The sequence below is a fragment of the Mustela lutreola genome, chromosome 3, assembly GCF_030435805.1.
Source record: "Mustela lutreola isolate mMusLut2 chromosome 3, mMusLut2.pri, whole genome shotgun sequence".
Classification (NCBI taxonomy): Eukaryota; Metazoa; Chordata; class Mammalia; order Carnivora; family Mustelidae; genus Mustela; species Mustela lutreola.
The window spans coordinates 33,518,127-33,533,089 of NC_081292.1; the positions used below are offsets into that span (position 1 = coordinate 33,518,127).

Consider the following 14,963-nt stretch of genomic DNA (forward strand, 5'->3'; position numbering starts at 1 on the left):
AAAAATATTTTTTAAAAAAGCAAAATTAATACCTTGTGTTGTGGTGTTTCATTGCTTAGACTAATAACAATAGCAAAAAAGATAGGCAAGATAAACAGAATTTTGCTGCTTTAAGGTCCTTATATTTTAAGTGAACTAGTAAAATATTAACTCTCAGTGGACAGTAATAAGTTAAGAATTCATTTGTCATCTACCTAGAAGCAGCCAGAAAAAAAAAAAATCAATGTGGAGCAAACAGAGAGATTAAAATTGAATTAAAAAAAATACATTAATCCAAACAATAGGACAAGAAAAGATAAAAGCAGATAGGATAAGTTGGCAAGAAATATCGAGAGGGTACACTTAAACCCAGCCATATTAACAGTGGGACTAAATATCAAGGAATTAAACTTTCCAAGAAAAGGAAGAAACTATCAGAATAGATTGCAAAGCAAAAGCCAGTCATGAAGGAGACAGGGACTCAATTGCATGAACTCGCATGTGTAGGTGAAGGGTAGAAGCCGGGAGTGCCAGAAGGCTGGTAACAATATTTCAACACAAAGTAAAATTCCAGACGAGGGATCGGTTGTACAAGGATACTGTGTAATAAAAACGATGCGATTCATCGGGAAGACAACAATCATACACGTTATGCCATTCGTAACAGAGGCTCAGTAAACATGAGGGAAAAAAACTGAAAGAGTGAAAGGGGGAAATTGACTCACCTGAAGGCAGTTGCAGATTTCATTACCTCTCGCAGTGACTGATGGAAGATATTGAAGATTCTCGCAATAATATCAACTAACTCCACCTAATTAACATTTACAGAACGCGAACACCACACCCAGCAACTGCAGAAAGAACATTCTTTTAAGTGCACCAGGATTGTTTGCCAAGATAAACAATATCCCGGACAATAAAATATGTCCCCATAGACACCAAACAATCAAAATCTTGCAGAATTTGTTTTCTGGTCCAATTAGAATTAACGAAGACATCAATAACAAGATAACCTAGAAAATGCTCAAATCCTTGGAACTGGACTGTACACTATGGATGCAAATAGCAATTGCAGAGTATGATAAAGTCTTTTACCTGAATGACAGCGAAAATGCTGGTCAATTTTTGAGCGTTGCGGTTACAGCAATGTGGAAAAGGGTATGTATAACTAGAAGGATATTAGAAAAGAAGAAAGGTTTCAAGTCGGTGATCCAAGCTTCTACCTTAGGAAACGAGAAAAATCGAACTTGAAGTAGAAGGTAGGAAATAATGAATCAGTGAAAAAGAGAACAATATAGAATATAGAAATATAACAAAGCCAAAAATTGGCATGTTGACAAGAGTAACAAAACTGATAAACTGTTAGCAAGTCTGATTAAGAAAAAGAGAAAATTATCACTATCAAGAGCAAGGGAGGGACCATTATTTTAAATTCTATGGAAATTTAAAGGAAGGCAAAAAATAGTTCAAATATCTTTATAATGACAAAATTCAGCCACTTACATGAAGTCAACAAATGGTTGGAAATCATAGCCAACGCTGAAAGATACTTTAGCAGCCTTTAATTTATTAACAAATTTCATTTGTAATAAAAAGTTTCCCACAAATAAAATTCCAGACCTAGCTGGTTTCACTGGTGAAGTCTGACAAATATTTAAGAAAGAAATAATACCAGCTTTACACAAATCTATTCAGAAAATAGAGGAGAAACCACTTGCCAACTAGTTTTTTCTCATGGGGCCATTGTAGCCCAGATAACAGGCCTGACAAATATTACAAAGAGAGAACATTAAAGACCAATATCTGAACACAGAAGTAAGAATCCTTAACAAAACATTATTAAATCGAGTCCAGCAATATGTAGAGAAGATAATACCTCATAATCAAGCTGCATTTCTTTCCAGATTTTTAAATGGCTTAACACTAGAAAAATCAATCCACGTAATTCATATAGTATTGGATATGGCTGAAAACCCATATAAGCAGCTCAATAAAGGGAGAAAAGGCTTTGACAAAGTTTAACAGCTCTTTCTCTCAGTGATTTGAGAATATAAGGTAACTTTCTCAGTATGATAGAGAATCTGCAAAAATCCTACAGCTAGCACAATACTTGATGGTCAAATATCGAATCTTTCCCCTCTAAGTGTCGAAGTGTTGGGCAGAACTTCTTAGAAAGCATTCAAGCTATTTCCCCACCTGTCTGGTGGCTATTCCCTCTCCCTCCTTTTTCTCTCCTGAGACTATCGATGTGATGGCAGGAGCTACAGCTGCCATCTTCTAACCAGGAAGGAACCTTAGAAGAACAAGCTACTTTCACTGTAGACTCTCTTACCTATGCTGAACACAGTTCCTAGTTAATACAAGAAATAACTTCAGTTGAGTACTTATTATATACTCAGTTGTATTGGAAGTGATCATTTCTTTTGTCATTTCAACCCCCGCAACTCTTTGAAGTGGCCATTACGTACCTCTGTGGCAGATGAGTAATTGAGCTCAAATAGAGTAAGTCAGCAGTAAACAGAAAATCTCACCTCCTTCAGGCAACCTTCCTAAAGAATATTAACCAATTCTTCCTCTGTGTTCCTGTCTAGCGTATATCGTATCTCACAACAGATTTATTTTAGATATGGAAGCACACACTCTGGTCATATTCAGGGAAGTCGTTTTGGAGTCTGGAATGATGTCTTACTCACCATGACATTACTAGTGCTTGAGCAGAATTTTTTAAAATATATAGATATAAAGCCCATTTAAAAGAGAAATAAAATATAGAGAATGTACTGTCCCGCAGTGTATTCTTCAGGGTTTCCTTTATTAAGAAGACCAACTATACAGGGGAGACTAGAGCAAGTGGCAACCAGCCCTTTAAGCACTGGGATGCTAAGACCTGAATAATTCTTGCCATCTGCCGTCTCTGGCCAAGTGATTTCTGGTGCCTTCACGTTCTAAGACCCCTGAGACCCACCTTGTTTCATAACCTGGGATTGCAAAATGCTGTGTTTGAAAGGCATCTGATAAAATGACTGGAGCTGCAGATAAGAAAAAGTATCTGGGGGTACCTAGGTAGCTCTGTTGGTTAAGCAGCTGCCTTCAGCTCAGATCCTGCATCCAGAGTCTTGGAACTGAGCCCTGCGTCTGGCTCCGGACTCAGAGGAGAGCCTGCTTCTCCCTCTCCCTCCACCCCTGAGCCCATACTTAGGCTCTCTCTCAAGCATGCAAGCACGCGTTCTCTTGCTCTCTATCTCGAATAAATAAATAAAATCTTAAAAAAGAAAAAAGAAAAAGAAAAAGACATCCAGGTGGGTATTCCATATTAAAGGAAGAGAAAGGAAAAATAACGCACATATTGTAGCAGCCTTGAGGTATTCCCACTGCTGCTTACTGTGTTCTAAGAGGAGGACCTTTCCATCTCCCAGCCCCTGTGGTCCTGCTCTCTGTGCGTGTGGTTCATGTCCCTTAAACTTAACTCCAGCCCATTGGAGGGGCTCTCTCTTTTCTGAGTGTCCGCTTAAAAGCCATGACCCTTCTCCTTCACATTCAAGGCACACTTAGCTCTCCAGCAAGACCCTGGATATAAGTCTTATCATTAAAAGAAGCCTCCAAGTGTTTATTTCTGTTCCTATTTTGTCCCTGGGGCTCATTTGCATTCACACAGTCACCTGTGTGACTCACTCCAACCAGATGTGAGAAAACGGACCACATTCTAGACAGTTGGAAAACAGACCAAATCTCATTAAGGACTATGTTGTTCAGGGGCCTTTTCTTTCCCAGTCCCCTCCTTTCCCATGCTCTTCTTTTCCTCTTTAATCCTCCCAACCCCCATTTCCTCTTTGGTATTGTGAAAAATGAGTGATAGTGTTTGAGGCACAGCTTCGAATGAAAAGTCACAGTATTTACACCTAGGAACGGAAATGTGATTTGTTATGACCCTAGAAAAGATAGAAGACAGAAAAGATGTCCCTATTGGTATCCAGAGATTGAGGACCCGTCCACTTGGAAGAGAAATGATTCCTGGATATTTGAAGAGCCTGTCTCTTAGATCATTTTAAGACCTGAGACTAGGGTGCCTGGGTGGCTCAGTGGGTTAAGCCGCTGCCTTCGGCTCAGGTCATGATCTCAGGGTCCTGGGATCGAGTCCCACATCGGGCTCTCTGCTCAGCAGAGAGCCTGCTTCCTCCTCTCTCTCTGCCTGCCTCTCTGCCTACTTGTGATCTCTGTCTGTCAAATAAATAAATAAAATCTAAAAAAAAAAAAAAAAAAAAGACCCGAGACTAGGTTATACCCTATCGCTTTTTCTGAGAAAGGCTGAAGAACTAGAGTTTTGATTTTGTGAGCTTGGGATTATTTCTCTAAGTCTTCAGGCACCAAGTTTGTACCTAGAGACTAGATTATCAACTTCGAGTGCTCAGCACTGGTCAGAACTCAGAATATTCAGGATGAGTCAGCCCGTGTCCTGTTCCCCCTTACCACCAAAACATTGTTTTGTTTTTTGTTTTTTGTTTTATCTGTCAGCACACAAAGTTCTTGGCTATAATAAGTCAAGAATGAACTAGGCAACACATACACTTTCTCACAATTTCCAAAATTTCTCCATCAAGAGCTTGAAATTTGCTAAGAAAGGCTTAGGATGATCGAACACACAATTTCTTGCTGTCATGCTGTTCATTACTCCCAGATAGCGCTTAGGTCATCAGCATCAGGGTTTGGGTATGTTAGTATATCACCAGTCCCCCGTGTAGTCTGTAGGGGTTCTCATTGCCTTTGCTTGGACACCCAGAAAGTCTGTTGTCCTCAGCATCCCACCAGCCAGACTAATGACAAAAGGGGAGCCCAGACTCTGGAGGTGAGAAGCAGAGAATAGCCTGACCGATCTCTTGCCTAGGAAACGATCAGAGAAGATGCATGATAAGGAGCTCAGGGCTGTCTCAGGATTCTGAGGTCACCCTGCTCCCATGTCATGTGATCTCTCAGGACCTGGGGCTTCTGTTGCCATCACTGACTTTCCAGGACAGAGAGCCAGCCCAAGTGCAGTGACCTCTACCAGGGTATTTTTAAGGTCCCATCTTTTGGATGATTGCCCAACCCTGTCTGCTAAGTGCTCCTTTCTGAGGAGGTCCTGAGCTGACTTGCTGAGATTTCTTCCTGGAGTCTTTCTTTTATGGAGCCCTGATGATAGATTGTCTGAACCCACTGGGGGCACGTTCTTCTTCAGGGAAGATCAGACGTGGTCTGCAGGGAGCCCAGCACAGCTACCTTCCAATCCAGTGCGGCCCTGAGTGTCCAGAGAAAATAACATGTCTCCTTAGGAAGACTTGTGCCTTCGATGAGACAGACCAGCAAAGAAAGAGTTGGTTTTTAAGACCTCCTAATCAATTACTTATGCTCTTAATAGTTAACAGTCTCGGTGCTGTGTTCTTTATACGGTATTTTGTTTAATCCCTGTGACAGCCCAACGTACTGGGTAGCTTTACTTGCAGCTGTGGGTAGTGAGACTCAGAATATAAGTGACGTTGTCAAAGGAGAATGTAAGTAACTGGCAGAGTCAGGAACCAGTCCTTAGAGTCCTTAAAGTCTAATTTAAAAGGAAAAAACCCAAACTGGTTTGTGATGTAGAAGTCAGTCGCTTATACTCTTGGGAGTCAGACAGTATGGGCAGACAGCTTCGGTAATGTTTTGACCATTCCTCTGTCAGCCCCTGCAAGAGTGACCCCCACATCCTTTACTGCTGCTTGTGGTGCCTCGACTGGCAGTTCCTGGGAAAGTGAAGGTGTTGGCATCAACAGCAGTCTTGTTGCTGGGGTTCAGTCAGGAAGAGCTCCAGAGGAGCTCCGTCCTGAGCTAGGGGTTGCAGGGAGGGACCAGCGTGGATCGGTTTTGAGGAGGTAGAAGGGCTTTTCAGGAGAGGACATAGAAAGAAGGCAAGGGGGTGTTATAACAGGAGTTAGAATAGAAGAATGGAATGGAATAATGAAAAGTAATCTGGGATAGGCATGGAGGACTGAGCTGAAATGGAGTCCTTGGAAATGGAAGAAATGGTGATTTCCAAGAACAGAGAGAGAACTAGGTTTGGATTTGTAATAATTAAGCTCCCTTCTAAATTTACAGCCAGGGAAAACTTCCATCAGAGCTCTGCTGGAGTTTTTTCTTCCAGTTTGAGGAACTGCCTCCATCTTAGGAGATGGAGAAACCTTCCCACCCGGAGCCACAGGAGAGAAGCTGGTCTCTGGACAGGTTGTTCCCCACCATGTTAGCAAAGGTGTCTCCCCAGCAGAGAAAGCGCCCCCCACCCCAACAAAGCTTAACTGACACAGTGGCGGAAAACCCACTGTCACTCCTGTCACCTTCGCCCAGAAAACGGCAGCGTCTGCGTGGGGTTCTCTAGTAGGACTCTGCTCTCCGTGGAGGGGGGAGGACACTGACTCAGAAATCTCACTCAGTTTGCTCTGAGACTCTGTGAGCTGCTGAGTCACTTAACAGAAAGCACCTCAATCCAGAACACCAATCTGTCTCTACCCCACACAGAATAACCACTTTTTTGAAAAGCAGCAACTTCTACTGGTGTAGTTCGAGATCCTTTGGCACTCTGAAAACACGCTCTACCGAGGGCTGTTTGCTAAAACCAACCAGCTGCTTCTGTCATGGAGAAGTAAGAAAAGATAATTTTGTTGTATTGAAACAACGCGTGTGTTCAGGGAAAAGCGGCAGCAGGCTTGAGATGGGGAGAAGAGAAGTCAGAGAAAGCCATGCATACAACGTCTGTAAAGAAAATGTTTTATTTAAAGTGTTAAATACCATCACCAGAATGAATGTGATTTACATTAGTTGGTGTTCGTTACAGGACTAATCTGCCCTTTTTTTTTTTTTTTTTTCCAACTGGAATTCCCTTTACTTTTAAAACATACTATGTACAGGGCAGCAATGGTCACTGGAGTAGTGCTATTTACACGACTAAACCACAAGTCGAGGTGCAGACATGTGAAAATTAAAAAAAAATACACCCACTTTTTAAATAAATACTGCATAATGACAAGTATGTACAAATATTCCATACAGTCATGTCCTTCTTATTAAAATTAGAAATAATTTTTATAGGAATATGCACAAAAAATTATGTGACTGCATCTTCGTATCAGGAAAATGGTAAACGTTTATTCTAAGGGAAAGTATAGACACTACAGGTCTATTAAATTAATTGCTGCTGGTACATAAGTGTCTAAATTATTTCCATAGAGTTTTATTCGTTCTTTTGACAACTTTACCTGGGGCCATCGTAGATCACACAAGGTCAAGACACAGTCTCGGTGTATTTCATATTGCACCACATAAAGAGAAGGCATTTTTAGTGATACTCATTTTAACTTTTGCACCATATCAAGCATGATGGTTTTTAATGGCCAGCATGGAATTTAAAAAGGAAAAAAAAAAAAAAGAAAAAGAAAGAAAGAAGAAAGCAATTTTTGTGCATGGCCTTAAGTGGTATGTATGTGAATTTCAAAAGTTTCTGCAAGAAATTAAAATCAACCTGTAGGAATGTGTTATCAAAGTGTACGTAAAGAAACAGAAAGTATGGGTGGCTTCATTATATTAATCAGTGACTCTTCCTCTCAAGAGGGGAACTTAAGAGAAACTTGACCTTGCAGCACCACCCAATGGTAATGACTGTCTGTAAAACCAAAGGCAGGGGTTTGACCTTGGGGGACTCGGGGTGTAGACTTTTGGTGATGGCATCAAAGAACTATTAATAGGCAGACTGACTTTCTTTGAGTCACCTAAAAATTGGAGCTTTAAAATTATTTGTTGCATATTTATGTTTACTATATTTCTTTAGAAATATAATTTGTGAAAAATTGTATTTTACTACAGAAAAATGAATTAATAAACAGCCCTGTGTTTCAGGCTCCAAATTTTTAGCAGTGTTTTTCTATTCACATAGTAAATGGAAATTGGCTAAAGAAATTGCTTTAATTAATTAAAAAACAAAACCTAAGACCTTCTAGAAATAATATTTTAACCCCTGTATGAATAATGCTGGTGCTAAAAACAAATTTATTAGACATTACAATGGGCATATGATTTTAGGGTTTTCCTGTAAACTGAACTTTGAAGGTGAAAAGAAAAGTCCCATGCACTGTACAATAAATTGCAAAAGTTCAAATATCTTCTTTATCAAATACATGCTGACTTACTTGAATGTACTCCCAAGTCATGTTGCAAAATCCTTTTCAACATGCTTGAAATAAAGAAAGCTCTTAGTTTTTGGTGTTTTTTTTTTTTTCTCTTGAGAAATTCATAAATTCAGAAGCATCTACAGCTCTGAATCAAACAGGGGGTATAAGGAGTATCAGGTCAAAAACTTGTGATCTTTTAGTATAATGTTCACTCTGGTAGGGAGAAAGAAAATGAAAGATTAAAAGAGAAGAGAGGAAAAGTGAGACAGAAGAGGAAGAAAGATGTGAACAATTTGCACATATTGAACTTTATAAGATTTGTATATTTAACATGGAAATAAATTGAATATAGTATGCTTATTTGTCACATAAAGAGAATTTTAAGTATCTTCTAGAAAGTATTCTCATTTGTAATGTCTGCCAAAACACAGACTATGATTAAAGAATAAACATGGTGTGTCTTTGTGCCACCCTGTTGCATTCTCTTCCCCTTTTAAAACCATGCAATAGTGAAATTTATTTTTAAAAATAATATAAATTGTTGAAAATGGCTGATTTTTATTCTTTTTTTTTTTTTTTTTTTTGCAAGTTGCAGCCCCAAGAAAATAATTTAAGTATTCAGCTAATCTGTGTCCATGCAAAAAAAGTTTCTTTAATTTCATTCAGTACAGTGGAGCCACAGAATTTTGTTTTTCAGAGTCCAACACATCGTGGCCTTAGGGAGTGGCGTGCCTGCTGGAGCTCTGAAGTTGGCCACGGCTTACGCTGGACGGGCTGCTCCTGGTCCCTGTGCAGAGGAGGGCGGATGTCTGTTCCGGACCACTTCTTTGGTCTCCCGCTTTTCACCTGATGCTTCCGAGGACTTCACTCTTTGACTTGTAACATGGCTTCATGACTGTATAGCTCCATTTCTGTGGCATAATAGGGCTTTGGGGTCAGAGAAATGAAGAAAAAGGAACGATAAAAATAGAAAGGTGCCATTGAAAAGGGCTTTTGTTGCATGAAACTGACTGATTCTTTGAGATTAATCCATGGCTTCAGATTGGACCCAAACTCAAGTGTTCTTGAACTCCAAGCCTGATAGTTCTTCATAACTCTGCTCTTTGACCTGAGGACCATCTTTAGGGCACAATGTGTGCAACTTCCTCTGAGAACACAGGATCGCTTTGTATCCCTAGAAACAGGCTCAGAAGACACAACATTAAGCATGCAGTGTTACCAGGGTTTGCGACCTGTGGGTTGTTTTTTATTTTTTATTTATTTATTTATTTTTTTTTGTAACGCTGGTTGCTATGACAACAGTTTTACAGCTGCTATGAACGAGAGTAAGAAGGTCCGGTTGAACTTTCCAGAGAGGATTGGGAAGCTCTTCTTGTCAGAGGGGCCAAAGTTGGATCTACTAGGGAAGAAGGGGGAAAAAGTTTGAACCATCCAATCACCATATTGGATAGCTCCAGTTCATCTAAAAGTATCTGGGCCACTCCCATAAAGGATTTGTGATCCATGCGACCATAATCTCCCCAGACAATGATCTGTTGGCGAAAGAAAAAGGAGAGTGAAGTCAGCATCATTATGCACATGGAAACTTGCAAAATAAAATACATTTGGTCAACATGTATCATCAAACATCAAACTCCACAGTTGTGTTTTAATTGCTGGGATAGTGCTGGGATAAAGGCACATGAGGAAAAGTGTACTAGAGTGTTCACATCCTAAGGAGTCTGGGGAAACTGGAGTTTGTGTCTGATAGGGGCTGGCAAGTCTCTAGCTCACTGGAAAGGAAACCACAGCGTCCACGGCTTAATAACATGGGTCACTGCTTTGCCATTTCCCAAGAATTTCAGCTGAGAGCAATGGAAGGGAATGCGGTAAGACATGTGGGTCTAAGGTCTGAGTCCATTTCCTATATAAGGGAGAAATCATTCAGTAAATACCTGTAAAACCTTCCCCTGGGGACTTTCTTCGAAAGATAATAGCTGTTGGTAAAGGGGTTCCAGTGTTTTTCTCGCCACCTTTGTTTTCTTTTTGGCTATGCAGACTCCATTATCCAAAAGATACACCTTCACATATGGTGCTTGGGAAAGAACACACAGAGGGGAGGATTAAGTGACACGGCGCCGTTACGCAACACCCAACTTGGAGATGACATCTGCAATGGCCTAGTTTTACGCCAAAAGAACCGGCAATCAAAAGTCATCCGTCTTTCCACATAATGTAAAAATCATTAGCTAAATACGAAGTCCCTATCAGCCACTGAAAGAGTTTAGGCAGCTTTAACCCAGAGGCTACTCTGAGTTGATCACTATTTCGCCATCCAATGGTTTTATAGATTTCAACAATGCATTAAATAAGGTGAAATGCTTCCAGCCCCTAACAATGTTCAAGAGAGAAGTCTTCGTCAGTCTTTCATCTGTCAGTACTTAAACCTAAGTAAACATGCTTGAGATGATGTCTTTTCATAAATAAATTATAACATAAATAATATAATCTCTATAATAAATGCTTACATAATATAATTATATAATATAAATAGTAAATATAAATTTTTTCTAAATAACAGTCATTTACTAATCAAAAGGGCTTATTTGTTGATGGTGGCGTGGGTACAAGGCAGGGGGCTTTGATGTAATACGTTCACATAAGCCGGGAAGAGGCAGCTAATTATGAATTGTTTGGCTTGAAATGTACTTGACTCTCCATAAAAGCATTTTCATGCATGTACAAATTACGGTATTCTTTACGGCACAGTGGGCTAACTAGCTCCAAGACCTTTGTAAATACAATTGACTTAACCACCCTGCAAGGTTGTACACATTATCATTTAGAATTTCTGCAAGGACAGGGAAGTTACAAAATTTAAAACTATTCTTCAGTCACTGGAGGTGCCGGGGTGAGAACCGAATTTCAGAATCCTCACTAATTGTTCCACATATCGGATCTCATGTTCTACATCACTGTACAGTGGGCCTGTGTCATTTTCCATGGTTCCGGGCACCTTAGATTATGACATTACAGTAGGACATGTGTGACCTCGTAATATAAAATGCTAATGATGCCTCTCTTTCCTTGCACATTACAGGAAGTAAAAGTTAGTCTAATTAGAATGTCCTAGATACAAAAGCTTATGCTGCTTTGGAAACCTATATCTATCTTTATTCTATTTTTTTTTTTAAATCTATCTTTATTCTAATGCAGAGCTCTAAAAATTCCCAAGGAGAATTTTGAAGACCCAGATAAAGTAAAGAAGAACACAAAATACCAGCTAATAAGAAAAAGAAATTCTTATGTACATGTTTATTTTGCAATGGTTTCTACTACATACACACCTACTTAAATTAGGTTAACTCGAATTATTTAACTTAACTTATCCTTACCAGACCACCCTCACTGCATGCTCACTTGGGATAATCACACAAACTACTACAGGTAACAGACTCCCTGATTAATATCTTTAATGATTCAACAACTAAGTTTTCAGCATCTAATCAAAAACAAAGCCTCTGAATTGAAAAGTGGGCACTGCAAATCATAGAAAAATCCCTTCTGTTCTTACCTGGCAGTGTCTTGGAACCTGGTTTTACAACAAGGCCACGAGCCCGAATGATTTCCACCTCCAACTGTCCCTTTTTGTCCATCATTCCTACCTGAATGTCACCTAAAAGTGCGTGAGGAAGAAACAGACAAGCCTTAGTGTTTAGTGTACAAACGCAGTAAGAAGCAGGCTTGTGCCAAAGACCTTTGTTTTATAGCACTTCCTCATTTCCCATATATTTTCATAAATTTAAATATATTTAAAATTCTACCAATGATCTTTTACTTTAGCAAGCTTATCAATTAACTTGGGGGAAAAATCGGTTCAAATTCTTTTATTGGTACAAATAAAAACGCTTATTCCTGCAGACAATACTATTAAAGATCCCATGAAACAAGAGAATGTAATTTTCAATACTCTAAAGGAGGAACAACGAAATCAGATGACAAAAAATTCTTACCCATTGCAGGTGTAGCCAGAGTCTGGCGCCCCACTAGCTGGGCAGGGCCAAGGCCATCCAGGAAATCGCTGAACTGGCTATCGGAGGCCAGGCGGACACCAGGGAAAATCAGACTAAAAGCAAAATAACACATGGGATTAAACCTTCAACCCATTGACTCTCAGGCAGCTCGGGTTTCCCTCTTGCCCCTACTCAGGGGCAGGAACAGTTACCACCATGTTTTTGTCACTTGTATTAATGGACCCCAATCACTGTGTTCCACCACCCGTGGCTCACCCTTTCTCGTTCTCTAGCAGCCCATGTATGTCACCAGAAGCACCTGTCACGCCAGACTGCAGGCTGCTGTGTACGAGTCTTTCTCCTCCTTGTCTGGAGGGTCTGGCCTGTGATTTCTATCAACAGCGCTGGCTACCTACTGAGCCCTTACTCCACGAATAGGCATTCACGGATTTAATCCTCTTAGCTGCACTGGGAGATAGATTCTATTATCCTGTTTTACAAATGAAGAAACTCTTCTAGATCATTCCCATCAGTACACAAAAACCTGCTGTTACTCTTCCACCCTAAAAAAAAAAACAAAAAACAAACAAAAAAAACAAAACTTCTACCTTAAAAAAAAATCCCTTTCCTAACTCCCCTTCTTACTCTAGCTCCCACCCCATTTCTCTACTCAAAGCTCCTTGAAAGAGTTTACTCTATGGGCTGTCTTCAGTTTCTTTTTTCTTGTTCTCCCTTGAAACTGTATTCAGTTTTTCCTTGCTCTCTTGCTTGCTTGATTTTTCTCCACCCACCAAGGTCACCAAGGGTCCACACGGGTAACCCAACTGTTCATACTCAGCACTTGTCTGATTTAACACATTAGTATCAGCGGACACAATGGAGCCCTCCCTCTCCATTGAAACACTTGGTTCACTGTGGTTCCTAGACCCTCTGGTTCCCTGATTTTCCTCTTTGGCCACTCTACCTCAGTCTCCCTTACTGGTTCTACCATTAACCTTTGAGAGACCAATACTTGGACTTCTTATTTTTCCTGCATGCCCCAGTGTCCTTGGTGATCTGATGCAGTTTCACGGTTTTAAAGGCCATCTATGCTGACATGGCCTAGACTGCCATCTCCGGCTTGGACCACAGACCTGCTATTAGTATTAGATCTGCTTTGCCTACCTGTCTGCTTGGATGTCTAACAGGCAACTGATACTCAATTTGTCCCACACTGACTCCCAACCTCAAAACAAACAAAAAGGCAAAGTCTGTTCCTCTCAAGGGCTTCTCATCTTAAATGGCAACTTCATTCTTTTGACTGTCCAGCCTTGGGTTAGCCTTTCCTCTTTGTTACGGACTGAACCTTGTCCCCCACCGAAGCATATGCTGAAGCCTTAATCCCCAGTATGACCCGAACATGGACATAGGGCCTTTAAAGAGTTAATTATGGTTAAATGAGCTCATAAGGGTGGGGCCCTACTCTAATCTAACCTCATCTGATGGTTTCCTTTCCTTTTTTTTTTTTTTTTAAAAGATTTTATTTATTTATTTGACAGACAGAGATCACAAGTAGGCAGAGAGGCAGGCAGAGAGAGTGGAGGAAGCAGGCTCCCTGCTGAGCAGAGAGGCGGACGAGGGGCTCGATCCCAGGACACTGGGATCATCCACTGAGCCACCCAGTTGCCCCTGATGGTTTCCTTTTAAGAAGAACAAGAGATTTCAGGGGTTTGCTTGCACAGGAGAAACACCATGTGAGCACACACTGAGAGGAGGCCATCTGCAAGCCAAGGAGATACCCCAGGAAAAACCAAGCCGGATAACACCTTGATCTTGGACTTCTGGTCTCCAGAACTATGAGAAACTAAATTTCTGTTGTTTAAGCTACCCAATCTTCGGTATTTTGTTAGGGCAGCCCTAGCAAACGGATACACCCCCTTTCTCTCCTTACTTACATCAGAGGTACCAATAAATCTTATAGGCTCTACTGTAAAAATGCATCTAGAATGTGACCTCGCATTATAATGCTTCCACTGTGGTCCCAGCCTTTATCTTCTGCCTGCAGTCTTACCGAACAGTCCTCTGGATGGTCCCTCTGTGGCCAAATTTACTTTCCACCCCCGCAGCAATCAGAGCGGTCTGTTAAAATTCAAGTCAGGGAACATCAGGACTCTGCTCAAATCTGCCATTGGTTTCTCGTCCCTCTCAGAGGAAAAGCAAAGTCCTCACACTGCTATTACAAAGTCGATGCAAGCTGTCTACTCCTTGCCCCCCATGTTAATGTCTACTCCCGCCCTTCCAGCACAGTCCCGCCTTCCCCACCGCTGATGCCGGCAAACTGCTTCCTCCAACTCTCAGAATGGGTTCGGGCTGGAATGTTCTTCCCTCGAATGTCCACATTCTTCAAATCTTTACCCAGATACATTTTTCTCCCTGTCCCTACATGATAGCCACCCCTGCCCTCTCTCATCTCTATTCCTTTCTTTTTCTCTTTGGCACTCGCACTACCTAATCTACTATATATTTTATGAATTTTCCTTATATCTACGTATTAACAACTTTTCTTATTTATTGTCCATCTTATCTTTTAGACCATAAGTTTGGTGAGGGTAGGGTTTTTTGTTCGTTTGTTTCTATTTTGTTCACTGATATAACTCTAGCCCCTAGAACCGTGTCTGGAATATTGTAAGCACTTAATAAATACTTATTAATTAAAAGTTAAATAATTATCCAAGTTTCTACAGTACCAAAAAACAGAGGAGAACTTAAGCCTATATGATTTTAAAAAGCCAATGGTCTTAACCACTAATGGATTTTGGTCCCCTTGTATGACTTATATACCAAC

General features: G+C 40.5%; 1 protein-coding gene across 50 annotated transcripts in view; it reads right to left on the bottom strand.

The window, feature by feature from the left end:
* Nucleotides 1-6,729: 6,729 nt before the first annotated feature.
* Nucleotides 6,730-14,963, bottom strand: part of RIMS2 (regulating synaptic membrane exocytosis 2) — a 603,997-nt gene continuing 595,763 nt past the window's right edge. For all 50 annotated transcript variants that reach the window (XM_059165830.1, XM_059165827.1, XM_059165815.1 and 47 more), the window contains 4 exons: nucleotides 12,140-12,252; nucleotides 11,701-11,802; nucleotides 10,082-10,221; nucleotides 6,730-9,679 (listed from right to left, as the gene is read on the bottom strand). In XM_059165830.1, the coding sequence (XP_059021813.1) occupies nucleotides 9,461-9,679; nucleotides 10,082-10,221; nucleotides 11,701-11,802; nucleotides 12,140-12,252 (574 nt within the window). In that variant the 3' untranslated portion in view covers nucleotides 6,730-9,460. The remainder of the gene's footprint in view (nucleotides 9,680-10,081; nucleotides 10,222-11,700; nucleotides 11,803-12,139; nucleotides 12,253-14,963) is intronic.